General features: G+C 39.5%; 1 protein-coding gene across 1 annotated transcript in view; it reads left to right on the top strand.

Annotated features, from left to right (window-relative positions):
• syn3 (synapsin III) overlaps positions 1 to 12,914 on the top strand; it is a 61,834-nt gene extending 48,920 nt beyond the window's left edge. The window contains exons 7-14 of the mRNA XM_087787988.1: positions 158 to 220; positions 3,489 to 3,631; positions 3,767 to 3,841; positions 4,026 to 4,128; positions 8,990 to 9,121; positions 9,282 to 9,300; positions 9,373 to 9,520; positions 9,588 to 12,914. Of these exons, the coding sequence (XP_087644114.1) occupies positions 158 to 220; positions 3,489 to 3,631; positions 3,767 to 3,841; positions 4,026 to 4,128; positions 8,990 to 9,121; positions 9,282 to 9,300; positions 9,373 to 9,520; positions 9,588 to 9,711 (807 nt within the window). The 3' untranslated portion in view covers positions 9,712 to 12,914. The remainder of the gene's footprint in view (positions 1 to 157; positions 221 to 3,488; positions 3,632 to 3,766; positions 3,842 to 4,025; positions 4,129 to 8,989; positions 9,122 to 9,281; positions 9,301 to 9,372; positions 9,521 to 9,587) is intronic.
• The last annotated feature ends 3,837 nt before the right edge of the window (positions 12,915 to 16,751 follow it).

Raw genomic sequence — 16,751 nt, 5'->3', positions numbered from 1 at the left:
GGGCCTCTACTGACACTTTCAGAACTTCATGATATTTAATCGATATTGTTTTCTTCGTCTGTAAATGCAATCTCTGTTCAGCTTCTGAACAACACCAAAACTTGAGACACTGGCCTACTGTGTTTCACCAAAATATTTTCTTCTCTCTCATCGACAGGTTGAAACGCCATCCTGTCCCGCGGTGGTGAAGATGGGCCACGCACACTCAGGGATGGGAAAGGTAAATTAAAACAAGATAATTTAACTTGACCTTTAGTTCGTCTCCCACTTTAACCTCCATCTTGATCATCTTCCCTAGACACTCCTTTCTTCTTTTCATTCTCCACAACCATTGTTTATTATCTTCTTCTCCCTTTCTTAAGTTGTCAGTCCTCTCTCCCTCCTCTCCAAGTGTCCGAGCCATCTAGCCACACTTACTTTGTCTTCAAGCCTCTCCACGTAAGCTTGTACTCTGTTACGATCTTGTCCTATTTAGTCACTCCCATTGAAAAGCTCAGTATCTTCAACTCGGACTCTCCTAAATCTGCTTCCTGTCTTTCTGTCCATGCCTGTGAACAAAACTCCCGCAGATATTTACTTTCCTTTAAAGCGTCCCTGTCACTATAGCTGCTTCTCTGATGTCATGCTCCTCCACACTTTCCAACCTGTCTGCACTCTCTTCTTCACCTCTCTATAAAGTTGGTGTCTGGTCTCAGTCTCAACGTACTATAGAGTCAAAAACTTTTGTTTTTAATATTCTTCTGTCCTCTGTCAAAACCAGACATGCTATAGAACTTTTCCATATGCCTCCTTGAGAGCCTGGCAGAGTCCTATACATGTGGGATTAAGGTCGTTTTTAACTTGGGCAGAAACCTGTAATGTGTTAGCGAGAGCAGTCAGTACTGCTGCTCAGTCATGTTGGCTGGTGACAAAATGTTATGTATTTATGTAGGAGGTGTGATGTTTCATCTTATTTGATGGATTCTGTTAATGAGGCTGTTAGCTAACATTGACATCAGCGACATAAAAAAATGAAATAGTTAATTCATTAATCATCATTCATTGGTTGCAAATGGAGAAACTATGACTCGTACACAAAGTTACACCCAGGGCTCCACCTCCAGAGCTGCTGCTGATCCAGGATCTCCACCACGTCATCGGATCCAGAGTTCTCTCCAGCACCTCCATGGACTCTTCTATACTCCCCTCTTTTCTCTCACTGTATCCTCCCTCACTCTTTTCTCTGTCCATCTGTCTACCCCCCCCCCATCCTTCCTCCCAGCCGGTCACAGCAGGAGGCCGTCAACAATGAGTCTGGTTCTGCTCGAGGTTTCTTCCTTCTAAAAGGAAGTTTTTCCTCACCAACGCCACGATGTCATTTACTCATTGTTAAATTGCTGGGATCTGTTTTTTCCTTTCTCCACTATAGTCTTACTTCAACTGTAAAGTGCCTTCAGATAACTATGTTATGATAGGACACTTTAAATAAAATTGAATTGAATTGAATTAGATATTCTTCCTTTTTAAATATTTGTGTTACCTCAAATGCGCTTGTGTTGGGTGTAGGTGAACAATCTCCCTGCTTTGAGAAATACATATGCAGTGGTTAAGGTCGTTCACCTTTACCCAGAGACACAATGGTTTTTCAAACAGACATATTAAATAAACATATTTTTAATGAATGTACTTGGTAAAATAATGATAACTAAAAAAGAAAAGTAAAAAATACTTAATAAAAAATTACCTTATAAAGTACAAAAGACGAAAAAACAAACTTGACTGAAAGGTTGCATGCAGGAAAGAATTGCTAAAAATTAAACGCTACTTAAATAAAAAATCACCAACATAAGAAACAAATATATCACGATAAAAAGGTTATCTTTGGCTTATTAATACGCAAGGCTCCTCTCTGTAGTTCTTTACTTTCATGTGAAAACATAACATCCAAAGTCTTGAAATAAGATGATCAGCACTAAAAGATGTGTTGAACCGTGTGGCAGCAGCTGAGAAAGAATATTTTTAGGTTACTACGGTCTTCTGAGGTCAAAATTACGATCAATGAGCCTCATGAGTTTCACATTTTCCAGATGTTGGTCTCTGACTAGAAGTTAATTGGTAAATGGATCTTACAGGAATAGTTTGAAAAGTCAAGGAAAGCCACGGTCAAGACAGTCTGGGAACAGTCTGGGAATGATCAGTTGGCACACAGAGTTTATACCCTGATACTTGACTTGAGTTTAAGTTTTATACATCGTTGATCATTGTGTGCAGATGAATTTTCTGTGTGTTTTTGTTTGTTTGTTGATCAAGTGTAAACAGAACTAAAGGTTGTTTGGCATGAGTAAAGAATGTGAGTATGAAGACAACACATACAAACAGTTAATCACTGATTTAATTAAGTATTTCATTAAGATGCTACGACTCGCTCAATCTAATTAAAAGCCACTAACAGGGTGGAACAAAGAAAATTCCAAAAACACATAAAAGTGAGCCGACCCTCCAAAAAGTAATTTAAATGTAAATTCAGTTTGGTCCACCACCAACCAACTTTAATGCCGAATGCGGGTACGTGATGTCAGCGAGGTGGTAAAATGATGTTCCGAAACCACAAGTGAAGTTTTCAGTGGAACCTATATCAAAACAATTAGGCTTCTTTATGAGGTCGCAAACACAAACACACATTAAAACTGTATGTTGAATCATTGTGACATCATAGTGTCACACATGTACAAATGTTCCGCTGACTTGAACAAATGTGGTTTTATAGATGTGTGTCTTATGTTGCATAATTATACTCCTGAGGCCTTGTAGACTTTCAGTCTATCCCAGGTTTCTAGGGCATGATTTGAGATCCAACTGATCTCGCAAACACACAACATCAGACAATTCAGTCTTTATATATCTTCTCAATGTTTTTGTATGATTGGAGGAAACTAGAGTTTCCAAAAGACACACACACAAGCATTAGGAGGTAATGCAAAATAGAGTGTGACCCATTTGGATTGAAAGATAATTTATTCCAAATGTCCAAGACAATATACAGTAGTTTACCCAGTAGTGTGCTAGCACTCTGACAGTAGTACTTGCATTTTAGTCAGAAAGGAGATAATATAGACTTGCTAGCATTGACGTTTGAGGTGAAATAAGTTGACAGTTGGTAAACAAAATAATTCATTATGTTTTATTTTGTCTATTCCAAATTAAACTTCTTTACAGACTTTACTTACTAATGTTTATATTTAAGATCTGCACTATTTTATTAATTTTTTAATGAATGAGTAAAAATTCTGCCATACATCCTATTTCTCACAACCTGCTGTTTGGAGATGGGAAGGTTTCTACTTTATTGCGTAATCTGTTTGTCGTAAAGTAATTCTCAAGAGAAATAGCCTTTCAAAGCCACTGCTTGAAAACGTCTGCTGCCGTGCAGCTTTCGTCATAGGCAAGTGTAACATTCCTGCAGGTCTTTTGTAACGAGTTTCTCTCTGTGTGACCGTTAACTTGCACAGATCAAAGTGGAGAACCAACAGGACTTTCAAGACATCACCAGTGTGGTGGCGCTATCAGGCACCTACGCTACCACTGAGCCTTATGTCCAGTCCAAGTACGACATTCGCATTCAGAAGATCGGGAACAACTACAAGGCGTACATGTAAGAACACATCCCAAATGTTGTAAATTGTAAATTTGATTAAAGCTGCACTGAGCAGTTTCTCATGTGAACTGTGGCGTTCTTGTCATATCAATCCTCAGAAACGATTATTCGTACTTGTCTTGTATTTGTCAGGAGAACTTCCATCTCTGGGAACTGGAAAGCGAACACAGGTTCGGCCATGTTGGAGCAGATTGCCATGACTGACAGGTGAGAGTTCTCTTTGGTAAGGGGCAAGAGGTGTTGCTCTGTTGGATTGCAGATTGGGGCATCAGCATGTTTGGCTATTCTTACACTGAGGCTTATTTAGCAGCTGAAAAAACAATGTATTTACCTTGTAAAAATGTTTACTTAAGTTTGCAACATGTCGATTTGTTGTGTTGCTCTCTCCTAGATACCGACTGTGGGTGGACTCCTGTGCTGAGATGTTCGGTGGCTTGGACATGTGTGCGGTGAAGGCCGTCCATGGAAAAGATGGCAGCGACTACATCATCGAGGTCAGTTCGATCCACCTGAATCTTTTGCTGTAAACGTTACCAGTGGTGAGACGCCACCTGCTGGAATAAATGCAAAACTGATAGTGGATCTGCTATAGAAGCGTGAGGCACCACCACACTTGATGATACATGACGGCCCTGAGAGCACGATTACTGTGTAGACCAAACAAGAAGTCAGGAATGAAAACAACCTCCAGTGTCTGCCATTTCTTTGTCTCTGTTAAAGACACAAGTTCAGAGTTGTTCACCTGCTAAACATAGACATATAGACTGAACAATTTCCCGAAAGAGATCTCCAGAGGGATCAATAAAGTTTATCTATCCATCTATCTAAACCAACAACACTTGAATTAAAGGTTAAGGTTAAAGTTGTACTTCACCCAAAATGAAAATGTTTAATTGTGATTACTTTCAGTGAGATCCATTCTTCTTTAGAGTTAAAGGCAAAAACCTTTCATGGCTTGAATACAAGATGGACATTACAGAAGAGCAGTATGGAGTTATTTGGATGTCGATATCTCTAAAAAGAAAATAATCTAAAAATAATCCCATTTTTTTCATCCCTTTAAATCAGGGGTCTCAAACCCATCCAGAAAAGGGCAGAGACGGTGCAGGTTTTTGTTCCAAAGTAAAGTACACATGAGTTAACTAATCAGTCGTCAGCTTTAAAATGACCTGATCACTGTCTTCAGACGCCTGACTGGTTCAACTGGATGTGCTTGACTGGATGGATCCATAGCTTGCACCATCTCAGCCCTTTGAGGGCGGGTTTGAGACCCCTGCTTTAGTAGTTTGTGAGTCCCGATTGGAATTGTCATGTAGCATGAGCATATATTTCAAAGGTTATGATATAGGCCTAAATATAATAACGTAATAATGTACAAAAAGAGACATTTAATTAGAAAAGTGTGTTATAACTATTAATTAGAGACAAGTAGTTATATTTGGTATGGATATGTTACAAAACCGTGTTGGTCAGATAAAATTGAAATATATTTAAGACAAATTGTAAAAAAAAAAAAAAAAAAAAGGCAAAACGAAACACTGAAATTCACTAAATATATTATTAGAGGATAACTTTATAACAAACTAGCCACTCTAGTCATCTTCAAGGTGATATGTAAATACTAACAAATAACAAATGTTATATGTCAGTTATTGGAAAAAATGTAAGTGATGCTAGAAAAAGCAAATCTGATTGGAGTAGATAGTACTTTCTGTAGCAGTTCTCATGTGGGCTCTGTGAGAAGAAAAGCAACAATAGTTTCTGTGTAGTTTGAGGTCTGTCTGTCTTCATATCAGAGGAAACAGCCTGATCTGCTGGGACTGACAAACCCATATTTGGACAGGAAGCATGACATCACAACCATTCTCTCTATCGCAGGTCAACAGTGAGGACTCTTGTCAAAACTATTTCAGGAAACCTCTAGCAGCTCCCCAAAGATGGATGAGTGACACAGTCTGACAAAAATGTCCTCTCTGAGCTTCCTGTTCTTCCTCATCTGTGTCTCTCTGTGATGGAATCTAATTAAAGAGAGCCATGTCCCTCCATCACTGTGGGAATCTGTTTTCTGTCCCAGACTGAAATGTCCACCATGACCGGGAGCTTTCATGAAAAGTGATGAGGTGTTTTATGGAGTTTAATGCGGATTAAAACCTCCAGGGTCACTGACAGCAGATGTTGTGGCTGACCGATGAAACTTCTATGACAATGACCTGGAGCTGCAAGCCATGGTTAAATGATGTGCTCTGCAACATCAGAAGTAAGAGTTGGAAAGTTTTGTTCTCACAATAACTACAACATCCGTCAACGTTGATCATGTTGTAGTGACAGACCTATGACGGTATCTCCTCACTGGAGGACAACAAATAGAAGGAAATACACATGTTAATCCTTAACACTGCAGGCTATATGGTTATTACTTGATCCACCGATCAATGCTAAATTTGACACCTTACAAGTTGTCACAACAGCGGTCCTTAAAGCAACACTATATAACTATTTTTTTTTGTCTACATATTTTCGCTATTTGCACCATCATTGCTTAAGCTCAAGGATATCCTTTTGAAGCTCTTGGGAGAAGGAAAATGGATAAACACTTTTCTAACAATATGGGTAGCTACAAACAATGTCCAAACCTTCCGTGTGCTGTTTTGAATTCCAAATGATAAAAAGGAAGGTTAAAAAAATGTTTTGCAAAAACATTTGCAATTAAAAGATGGTCAAACACAGGGATACAGCTAAACCAAAACAGTGAGTCACTATATAAAACACTAATAATAAAACCTGTCATGAAGAGTTAGGTTTTAAAATACTATACAAGCACATAACAAAGTACAAGTCTTGGACCTCGAGTGGTTCTGTTCAGTTCTAAAAGAACTTATTTACTTTCATTGTGAAATTTTCCTGTTTGTGGGAACAAACATCTGTCAAATTAGCCTGTTTGTTATCGGAGGGCTAATGGTGCTCTTGAAAGTCTGCTTCAGACCCAAAATCTGTTTGTGGTAAAACCCACAAGAAGTGGGTGCAGAACCTGTTTAAATGTAGCAAAGGCTGTCAAAGGCCTGATGGTAGAGCAGCAGGACCCAGGCCGTTTAGGCTTGAGACTGGTGACTCATAAATCAACGGGTGGATGCCAACTCTGTGTGACACCGCATGTGTTTGAAGCCGAGCCCAGCGGTGGTTTACCAGGCCTGTGAGGAAATTACTCAACTGCCCAAAACACAGCGCTCCACCCCCACCTCATCGCCAAGACGCCGGGAAGCGTGAGGAAAACTGGACTGGAGCAAATTGAAGCAAGAAACACAAAGTGTTGGAGTGAAGTGGTTGGAGTATGTTTCCTCTTAAAGCCTTTCATTTTCTAATAACTCTGTAAATGTCAATGTTTGATGGAATCTGGGAAGAGGACGTTGACTTTGTTCAGAACATTCCATTACTAAAGCAGCTCAATGTCCTTTTAAACTTTTACTTTCGTACCCTGAAAAAGAAAAACATGTTAATGTTGATCTTCATGACACTGTTATAGTTGACAGAAATTAAGTAAGTAATTTGTATTTATATAGCGCTTTTCCAGACCAGGGTCACAAAGCGCTTAAATAATCAAAACAATACTCAATAAAGTATATACTTTAAAGGTCAAGATAGTAGATAGGTCAAGCCTGCACAAATAAAAAACGTCTTAAGATGTTTCTTGAAAGAGTCAGTAGACTACATAAAACACAGAGAGAGAGGAAGATCGTTCCAAAGCTTAGGAACAACAGCCTGGAAGGATTTCTCTCCTCTGGTCCTGAACCGTGTGCGAGGAACCGTCAGTAGATTCTGATCCACAGACCTCAGAGCCCGAGCTGGGGAGTAAGGCTGGATCAGATCAGTGATCTGAGTTGAGTCCAAAATCCACACCTTCATGCCTTCGACTGTTCTTTCTACCTGATATATGCAGGACTGGCTTCTGCCAACTGCACCCATAATGTTCCGGGAATTGACAGAAGAGATTAGACAGTAGTTGTTTCTTGAATTCACCACATGATCTGCATTATGACCTCTTCCTTGTTCTGAGTTTATGGGAATACATGCTTATGTTGTTGCTGAAAGTTACTTAAATGTTTTGAACATGGGTAATAATGAACCTTCAATGTACTTTCTTAGTGGAGAATTTCCTCAAAACTTCTAGTTTGCGATGAGACTTTGTTGACTGAGATCAGCTATAAAAAGAAAAACTTTTTGATTGGTCTCGTCAGGAAGGTGGTCAACACTGGTAGACCTACGACATGCTCAAGAGATAATGTCTCGGTTGACCTGGAGGTCTATTTGGAAGAAAATCTGGATCTCTTTATTCGGCTGTGGCCCCCACAAGCTGACCACAGATGTGATTGGTCCAGCAAGTGTTGGTTAAGACCATCATGGCCGTCCCTGACTTTGCTGGAAGTCATGAATCACAGCCACTTCTAAAAGGCGGCACTGTTTATGTCGGTCTGCACAGAAGAAGAAAACACTGGTTTCATGTATTTTTTTATGACACGTGCATCTACATGTGAGCTGCAGTTGAGGGATGACTTGGAGGGCATTAGATGTGGTCTGTGGCTTCTCTGGAGAATCAAAATATTTACAGACAAAGTCACGTTTGAGCTCTTAGGCTTAAGACAAAGATTTTGCCTTTCGGCAGCATCAAGGTCCCTAGTTGAATTATCAGTTAAGAGTGAAGGCCAGAGGTTGGAACTTAATATACTGGCGTTATCAAGTTCAATTCAAGCTAGAATAGATATATTTTAAGGTATTTTACTGTGTATATCGGTCATTTCATACAATATATAAAGAATGTACAGTATAACTTGAATTTAAAAAAAGAATGTTCAAATGTAAGTAAGACACGTGCAGTATAACTCACATTTAGTTTTTCCCTACTCAGGTATATTTCCATTTCGTTATTATCCAAAGTGTTGAGACCTTGGCTCCTGCAAAAGGTTAGGTGATCATCTGATCTCCGTGATGTCACTTAAAGAACCAGGGTGTTTGTAATGACCAGGACATCTAAGATAAAATTTGAATTGAATTGAAAATTAATTGAAATTCAATGTAAAACTGTGGAACAAATCATGAATTTATATTGGTAATTAAATGTTTTTGAACAAACATAATATTGGAAATGAATTTTTAATTAATATGTTATTCATTAGTAGAGTTCAACGCTAAACTAAAGTAAACTGAACAGTTTCATGTAAAAGCTGTGTCTTGACGGCATCGCCTGTTACTTGGTGATCTCAACTTCAGTTTTACACTCTTGGAAGAGTGAGTCAACGTCGCCCTCCAGTGGAGCAGCGCCCTCACTGCCCTGTGAACGACAGTTGTGTTCCCTCCCTGCAGGTGATGGATAGTTCGATGCCCCTGATCGGGGAACACGTGGAGGAGGATAGACAATTGATCACGGAGCTGGTCCTCCACAAGATGGCTCAAATGCTGCTGGGAGTTTCCTCTCCACAACCCTCCTCCATCAAGGTAAGACAGAAGCTTTTGGTGGTTATTATTTTCCTCAGTAGCCGCACCTGGTGTTCAGGGATGCTCTCGGGCAGACTCATGGTTCTTTCAGTCTTGAGAAAGACTCAGAAACGTCTCTAGTTGTTGTGTGAATTTGACTTTCTCTTCTTTTTCCCTGCAGATATCACAGCCCAGACGAGGTGTGAATATTCTCTCTTAAATGACAATCAGATGAATTGTATTTGACTAGTGCTTCCATACTGCTCCACTAGGGGGACACCGCTCTGCTTCTGCCTCTCCATCCCAGTCTGCACAAGGTTCCCCACAGAGGGCTCGATCGGCTAACACCTCCCCTAGTCAGGCCTTCCAGCCCGGGCCCATCCCTGCCCCTTCTGGACCCAAACAGTCCCCGCAGCTCAAGTAAGAGTCACATTTACTGTTTAAATTCCATCCCTTTCATCCATTAACCACTGAAATCTCTCCACAGTAAGTCCCAGTCACTCACAAACACCTTCACAGAGACCTTACGAGGCAGCGTGACCGATGATGAAGCCAAAGCCGAGACCATCCGCAGCCTGCGTCAGTCCTTTGCCAGCCTCTTCTCAGATTAATCTTTCTGTCAGGTTTCAAACCACAGTTCTGTGATGTTCAGTATCACCTACTCTGCTTCTGTTTACCACCAGAAAACAAACATTCAGTGTCGTCCATACGGATCTACTGTATTCAAGAGACGACACATCTCACATCGACTAGGTCGACTCTACATCTCATCTTCTATCAAGTCACAGGTTAGCTTGAATACCAGAGTTAATAATCTCGATCCCTGTTTTTGTTTCTTCACAACAGACTTTTCTGGTGGTAAACAAAATCTGTAAATCTCGCTCATACCGTTGCATTTCGCCGTCTGTCGGATCAGTATCTGTTACCGTGCATATCTTTACCAACAGACTCAGATGTCCACGTAGCAGCCAATGCTCACGCTCAAACCACCAGAAAACCAAAGTGCTTTTTTATTGCAACAAACTCCCCCTCACACTGCAGAATAGGACAGTTTGTGTTTTCAAAAAGTCTCAGCGGCAACAGTCTTCCAGCACAGATCAGATCTTCCTTTGGGTTTCTTTAAATTATTTGAGGTCACCCGTCTTTTTCGTCAACCCAGCTCAAATGTTACATACTCCTCAATGTAGGGCTGCACGATACCGTACATCATGACTTGAATTGTTGAGTACAGAATAGTAAATGGATGCTGGATGGCTAACTAATGATGTTGCTTCATCTTTGATGGCACCTAAGCTACAGGAGCACCATCTTGTGTTACGAGTGCATTTTAAATCTTAGGAAGTTGCATCTGAGGAAGGCTCATGAAAGACTTTTTAACGGCTCGTTTGCATTCTGACACCTCAGGGTTTGTCTGACGATTTCACATGAAGAGATTCTGATTCAACGAGAAAAAAATAGAATTAATCTCCAAGCCATTTCAGTTGCATTAGCCTTCTGATAGTTGGTCAGCCCACAAGAGGGCAGATATGAGCAGCATCTCGAGGTTGGCATATGTTGTTTCCTAGAGCTGGTGGACCTATTAAGGCAGGTTTTGGATCATAGATCATAACTTTTAGGTTTAGAAAAGGACCTTTAAATTTAGGACCAACTATGACTTTTGTCTGGGCGAGCTTCAGGCTGCCAATATTTCTTAATTTCTCTGGCAGTTAGTCAGTACCGTTCGTCCTGCGAAGAGAAAGTGTGATTTTAAGTACGCTTTATGCAAGTTTGTAACGTTTTAACAGCCCCTTTATGATTCTTTTTATTTTGGGATCAAACGTGTACAAAAACAAAGCCCCATCTGCATGAATCTTCATTATCCGTGAAGTGTTGTGTGTGGTTTTTCGTACGTGCGCAGTTTCACAAAGGTTTTCCAGCATATCAGTAAACATGTTCGCAATAAATCTGTTTTCTGTATGTTTTTGATTTGAGACAAAGAGACTTGAACCTGTAGAAAGAAGTTACCAAAACATTATACGGGAATCTTTGCTGTTTGTGTGCCGATGTGATCTCAGCAAACGCTTGAGTGTCATTTAGTTCACGTTTCGTATGATTTTTCTTCTACTCTGTAACTTAAACAAAAATCTGCGCGTCAGCGACTTCTGTCTTGACAAAGATGTCGGTGTGATAAGCCATAGATCTGTACATGAGATTATGAGCCGCAATAACATTGCTTGTCATGGCTGTCATACACGAGTGTGAGGCAACTTAACTCTAAGACAAAACCAACGGGTCTCGTCCGGTGCTACATGTAACTCAGTGTTAGCTTTTGAACAACTAATTTTTTTGACTCTGGTGACACAAAAAAGCTGAGCTGTGATGTCTATGAGCTACTTTAAATCCTTGGAAGTCAGTGTTATGGAATAGAAAGTGTTTGATGACTGTTGTGTCTACTGTTGGACAACATGAACGGTTTTTACACATTATCAACCACTAGGACTACTTTTCTCTAAATAAGGATTGGATTACTTGCAAGCCCTAAAAGAGTGGTCCTACGCTGATTTATATTTTGAGCACAAAAGAGGGGTGCATGACAGGACGGAACCAAGCAGGTCATTAAACATAATGAACCAAACCAAATGGTCCCTTTAGGGTACAGTTTTGAGCTATAGGTTGGGAATAGAGATGGGCAAAGATACTGAACAATTTTTAATAAACAACGAAATGGTTGTATCAAGACCTTTAAATCAACACAGATATGCTTCATTAAAGTTCTGCTCGTTTACTCTAATAAAAATCTATTTGAATAGAGAATTCTGAACAGATTTACAGTGTCTGCTCACTCCTCACCCGGTAACAGTTTGACTTCAAGATAATAGTTAAGAAAAAACAATTTAACGTTCTCAAAAAAAAAAAGAAAAAAGATTAAGAACAATGCACTCATGGACAAAGTTTTCATGTTTTCCATTTATGAGGGACCATTTTTAAAAGTAGCAGTCCAGTACATGTATTGGATACAATTCTCAGATACCTATCCTTTTCAGGAACTTGTCCATGTACATTCCAATATATCTTCTCTGCCTCCCTCATTTTTTCATTCTCATATGCAACAAGTTTGGAGTAGAGCCATTACTGATCTGGTACTTCAAAGGTTTTCATCAAAAAAAGGGATCTTACTGGGTCAATTTTTAAAATGGCAGCAGGACTGAAATTGTATATTGCACCATTTGGAATTGAACTCATTTATTCAGTAGAGGTACCAAGATCACCATGGGAAGGATCATGGACCAACCTTCTGTATCCTTACTTACATACTTACCTACTCACCTGTTAGCACCCAAGTGTACCCCAACAGAAGAGTGAAGAATGGACCTCTCTGTGTGACTTGATTGGTCGCAGTCAAAGCCAATCACAGCTCAGCTTCTACTCTTGAACACCCCATCCAAGGTGTTTGCTCATTTAAAACCAAGTTCAGTCATTTTTGTGCGAAATCAATCTGTATATTTGTCGTGCTCGCGATATCTCACCATGACTCAAAGGTCCGGACCACTAAAACTAAGTATGCAGCCTCAACATTAGTTCTAGCCTGATCAAGCTTGCCTTCGGTGTCTGTCCATTTAACCGCTGACGAGTGTTTTCAATGTTCTTCTCTTTCTGTTGTAAATGTGGCATGATGATAATCCTCTGGTGTGCCTCGGGTGTGTGAGTGTGGTCAAGTGAACTCTCAATGTTAGCTGCTTATTTATAGTAAAAAAAAATGTGATGCATCTCATGTGTTTGGTTCTCTGTAGATTTGGTCTGAAAATATTCTGTTATTAAAACTTTTATTACACCTGCTTGTACATTCCAGTTTGTAGAAGCCGTCCAAAGGCCGACCGACATCACAGGATTTTTTAACAATCTTTTATCCATTTATGGTCACAGAGGGAGTCCTGGCTCTGAGGCCATTTGGATAAAACCAAAATCCCTTCATCTAGGATTACTGCGCAGTTTTATTCTTCCTGGCATGAAGCTGGAGGTGTCAAAAGGCGAGTGGCAACTTGAGGCCGCAGGGAGAGCAACTGCTTTCATCTGTTTCCTGCCGCACGTCAAACTCCATGATGAAATGCACTAAGCTGCTACACTGCGCCGCTAATCGGAAACATGAACTGAAACAATGATGTCATCAGTTTGGACAATTTATTTCCTTTTTGTTAAAAAAATGTATGTATATATATATATACACACACACATTTATATATATATATGCACAATTTTTCCGAAAAAAAATGTAACATATTTTAATAAAAGTGTTCTTAAAAAATATATACACATCTTCCATCTGTACTGAGATCTAAAATACCATCAATATCTCTTTCAGAAATAATGAACAGATTGTGTAGTTGTGTATAGTAAGGAGTAGTATTAGTCAGTGTTCTCCTAGAAGAAAAATAAATCAGAATTGTTTGTAGTTTGATGACCCATGGTGACAAACCTTGATCTTGACCAATCACAGCAGAGTGGGTTATGGTAAACATGATTTAATCTCCAGAAAAACTAAGTGTTTTCAGTGGGCGGGGCTTAATCTAATTTTCTAATGTAAATATTTCAATGAAAAGAGAGTTTTGTAAAATAGACACATACTGAGTAAAAAAGAGGTTCAAGATATAGTTAAGAGACACTTAAATCAACACTTTACAGTAGTTGCCCTTTAAGCTTTTAAACTGTAATAGCTCAGTTAGTGGAAATCTGTGTTAGCTGAATTCACTCTGAGGTAAATATTACCACCCTGTTACATTTTGTATTTTTTAATACTTTAAAACCTGTGAGATGGAGTGCATTTATCTCTTACATGGTGGTCCTAAAGAGTATATCTGCTCAATGAAAATGACTGATCTCACAGTAGGAAGGCTAATATGCATTTCTGCCATAGGTGTTCTACTATCTAGATGATTTTAGGAAAGTTCTCTGCAGGTGTCTGTATTAGAGATAAGGTGAGGTCAGTTATTCTATAGAGACTCTAGGTAGGATCAACTGGGAAAAGACCTTGGGGCAAACCCAGGACACACTGAAGTTACTTCTTTGCCTGAGAACATCTTGGTGTGGAGTTTTCTGGGGGGAGAGTGATGTCTAGGCCTCTTCACTCCAGCTGCTGCCTCTGTGACCCAACTAACTGTTAGAAGATGGACAGATGATTATTGCACACAAGATCATTTTCTTTTTTTAATTGAACAGAAATCTGCTTTATAACATCTCTTGGTCTAATCATAATTAACTTAGTGTGTTAGTGAGCTGATTCTTGACCATGACAATGTTTTTTTCAGCGTGTGGTGATGTCATTACAATTTTTAAACATCAAGCGGCTCTAATGTTCAACACAACATTGATGTCTCCCCAATTCTCAGTTCAAGCTTCACCTCTGCGCCACTAAATCCTGGGAATGCCTTGGTCACCATGGAAACTGTAACGCTTGGCATACTAGGAAAGACATGAAGACAGTGAGTGATGGAAATCCTGCACTGTGTTGTCCTCGACTGAAGTTCCTCAAATAGAAATAACATGACACTTCTGGATTTAAATGTTCAATCTGGGATAACGACTTTGCTGCAGAAGGACAACCTGACAAGAGAGAACAATGTTCTGTAAATAAATTAGTTTTTTTCAACATGCTTTGAAATTGTTGCACAGCATTGAGTGAGATGAAGATGTGTTTTGTTGTTGTTGCCACGGCAACCCCTGAAGGAGGTTCACCGCACAAAATTGAAACATAAAAACTGTTTTTTTAAAACACGCTCAAAGAAGATTGAGCCTAAAATGGTCAGTGGATCAGTCTTTGTGATGGGTAAAAAGAGCTGAGCCAAACAAAGCTTTTCATTAACTGCTAGATTTCTCCTGATAGATAGTCTGACATCTAGTCAAGATTTCCCTAAAAAGAAAACAGATGTGTAGGATGATGTTTATGAGGAATCTCATCTATTTCCACCAGGCTGCTGCTTCTACAACCTGACCAAGGTCAAATCAAATGTAGTTAAATGTATGCTCTAGAGCCAGCCACTAGAGGGGGCAATGATGCTCCATCTTGTGAAATAAGATGCCCAAAGAAGAAGAGAAGTGATGGATGCATCCACCTCTGATTTTGTTGTATTCCCTCATTCCTACTGAGCTGGAATAATCATCATGCTATAGTGCTAAGCAAGCTTAGAAAATGCTTCATGTGTAAGAGTAATTTTAATATTCACACTTTAGGATGGAAACCATCAGAAGGAGATGGAATAGTCAGGTTTGCATTGGTTTGTATGTAAGTAAGTAAGTAAGTAATAGTCATTATTAAAGTCCTTTCTAGACCAGGGTCACAAAGCCCTTTAACAATTAAAAAAACATTAAAATATACTTTAAAGGCCAAGACGCATAAGACAAACACATAGAATCAGGGAAAAGCCTGCACAAATAAGAATGTCTTCAGATGTTTCTTGAAGGAGTCAATAGATCCATCAAACACAGAGGGAGAGGAAGATCGTTTCAAAGCTTAGGCTCAACAGCCTGGAAGGATTTCTCTCCTCTGGTCCTGAACCATGTGTGAGGAACCATCAGTAGATTCTGATCCACAGACCTAAGAGCCCGAGCTGGGGTGTAAGGCTGGATCAGATCACTGATGTAAGGAGGAGCCTGACCATGAATAGCTCTGAAAGTAAGAACCAGAATTTTAAAGTTGATCCTGAAAGAAACTGGCAGCCAGTGAAGAGTTTCAAGGATCGTAGAATTGTAAGTTCTTCTACTAGAGCTGGTCAGAATTATCGCTGCAGAGTTTTTTATTAACTGCAGGCAGGATAGCTCCTTCTTGTTTAGAAACGAAAAATAAACTCTCACAATAGTCGTAACGAGAAGACACAAACGCATGGTCACACAAGCTCCAGATTGTGTTATGACATAATTTTCCTAGATTTTGAGATTTTTCTCAGTTGAAGGAAACAGTTTCTGGCCAGTTTTCTGCAGTGTTGTACAAGAGATATGTCTTTGTCAAATACAACGACCAGGTTTCTCAGGCTCAGTTTGACATACTGACCTAAGTCACCCAAGTACTGACTCAACCCTGGAACTTTATCATCAGGCCCAATAACCACAGTTTTGTCCACATTTAGCTGCAAAGTGTTTTCACTCAGCCATTTTTTGAGTTCTAGCAAACAATTGACTAAGCTGTTCAGCCTCTGGGGCTCAGTTGGATCAAAAGAGCAGTAGAGCTGGATGTCATCAGCAAAAATGTGGTAAGAAACATCAGGAAATCTCTGAATGATTTTACCAAGGGGAGTCAAATAAAGCAAAAATAAGAAAGGACCCATAACAAGGTCCTTTTTTTTTTTACCCGAATCAGCCGACATCACAATGTCACTGGACACTTTCAGTATGTGATATTGCCTTGAGATTATTTACCAAGGTGCTATGATTGATTAGATTTCTAAGCAGGATGCTAGAATATGAGTACTACTTAGACTCTAGGATAAGTCAAAGACAATTGTGGACTGAAAAATATGAACTTTATTTACAGTTTAAATATATCTATGTGTATGGTTGAAATAGATGGTGCATTTGAATACATCTTGAGCATGTCCCTTTCTATTTTTGCAGACATACATTTGAATAATCATTCATAGGTCACCCAGTTCTGTGTTTGTGCTTGAACATGTACACACTTGAT

The sequence above is a fragment of the Callionymus lyra genome, chromosome 3, assembly GCF_982586985.1.
Source record: "Callionymus lyra chromosome 3, fCalLyr1.hap1.1, whole genome shotgun sequence".
Classification (NCBI taxonomy): Eukaryota; Metazoa; Chordata; class Actinopteri; order Syngnathiformes; family Callionymidae; genus Callionymus; species Callionymus lyra.
This window is presented reverse-complemented; position numbering and strand designations above follow the sequence as displayed.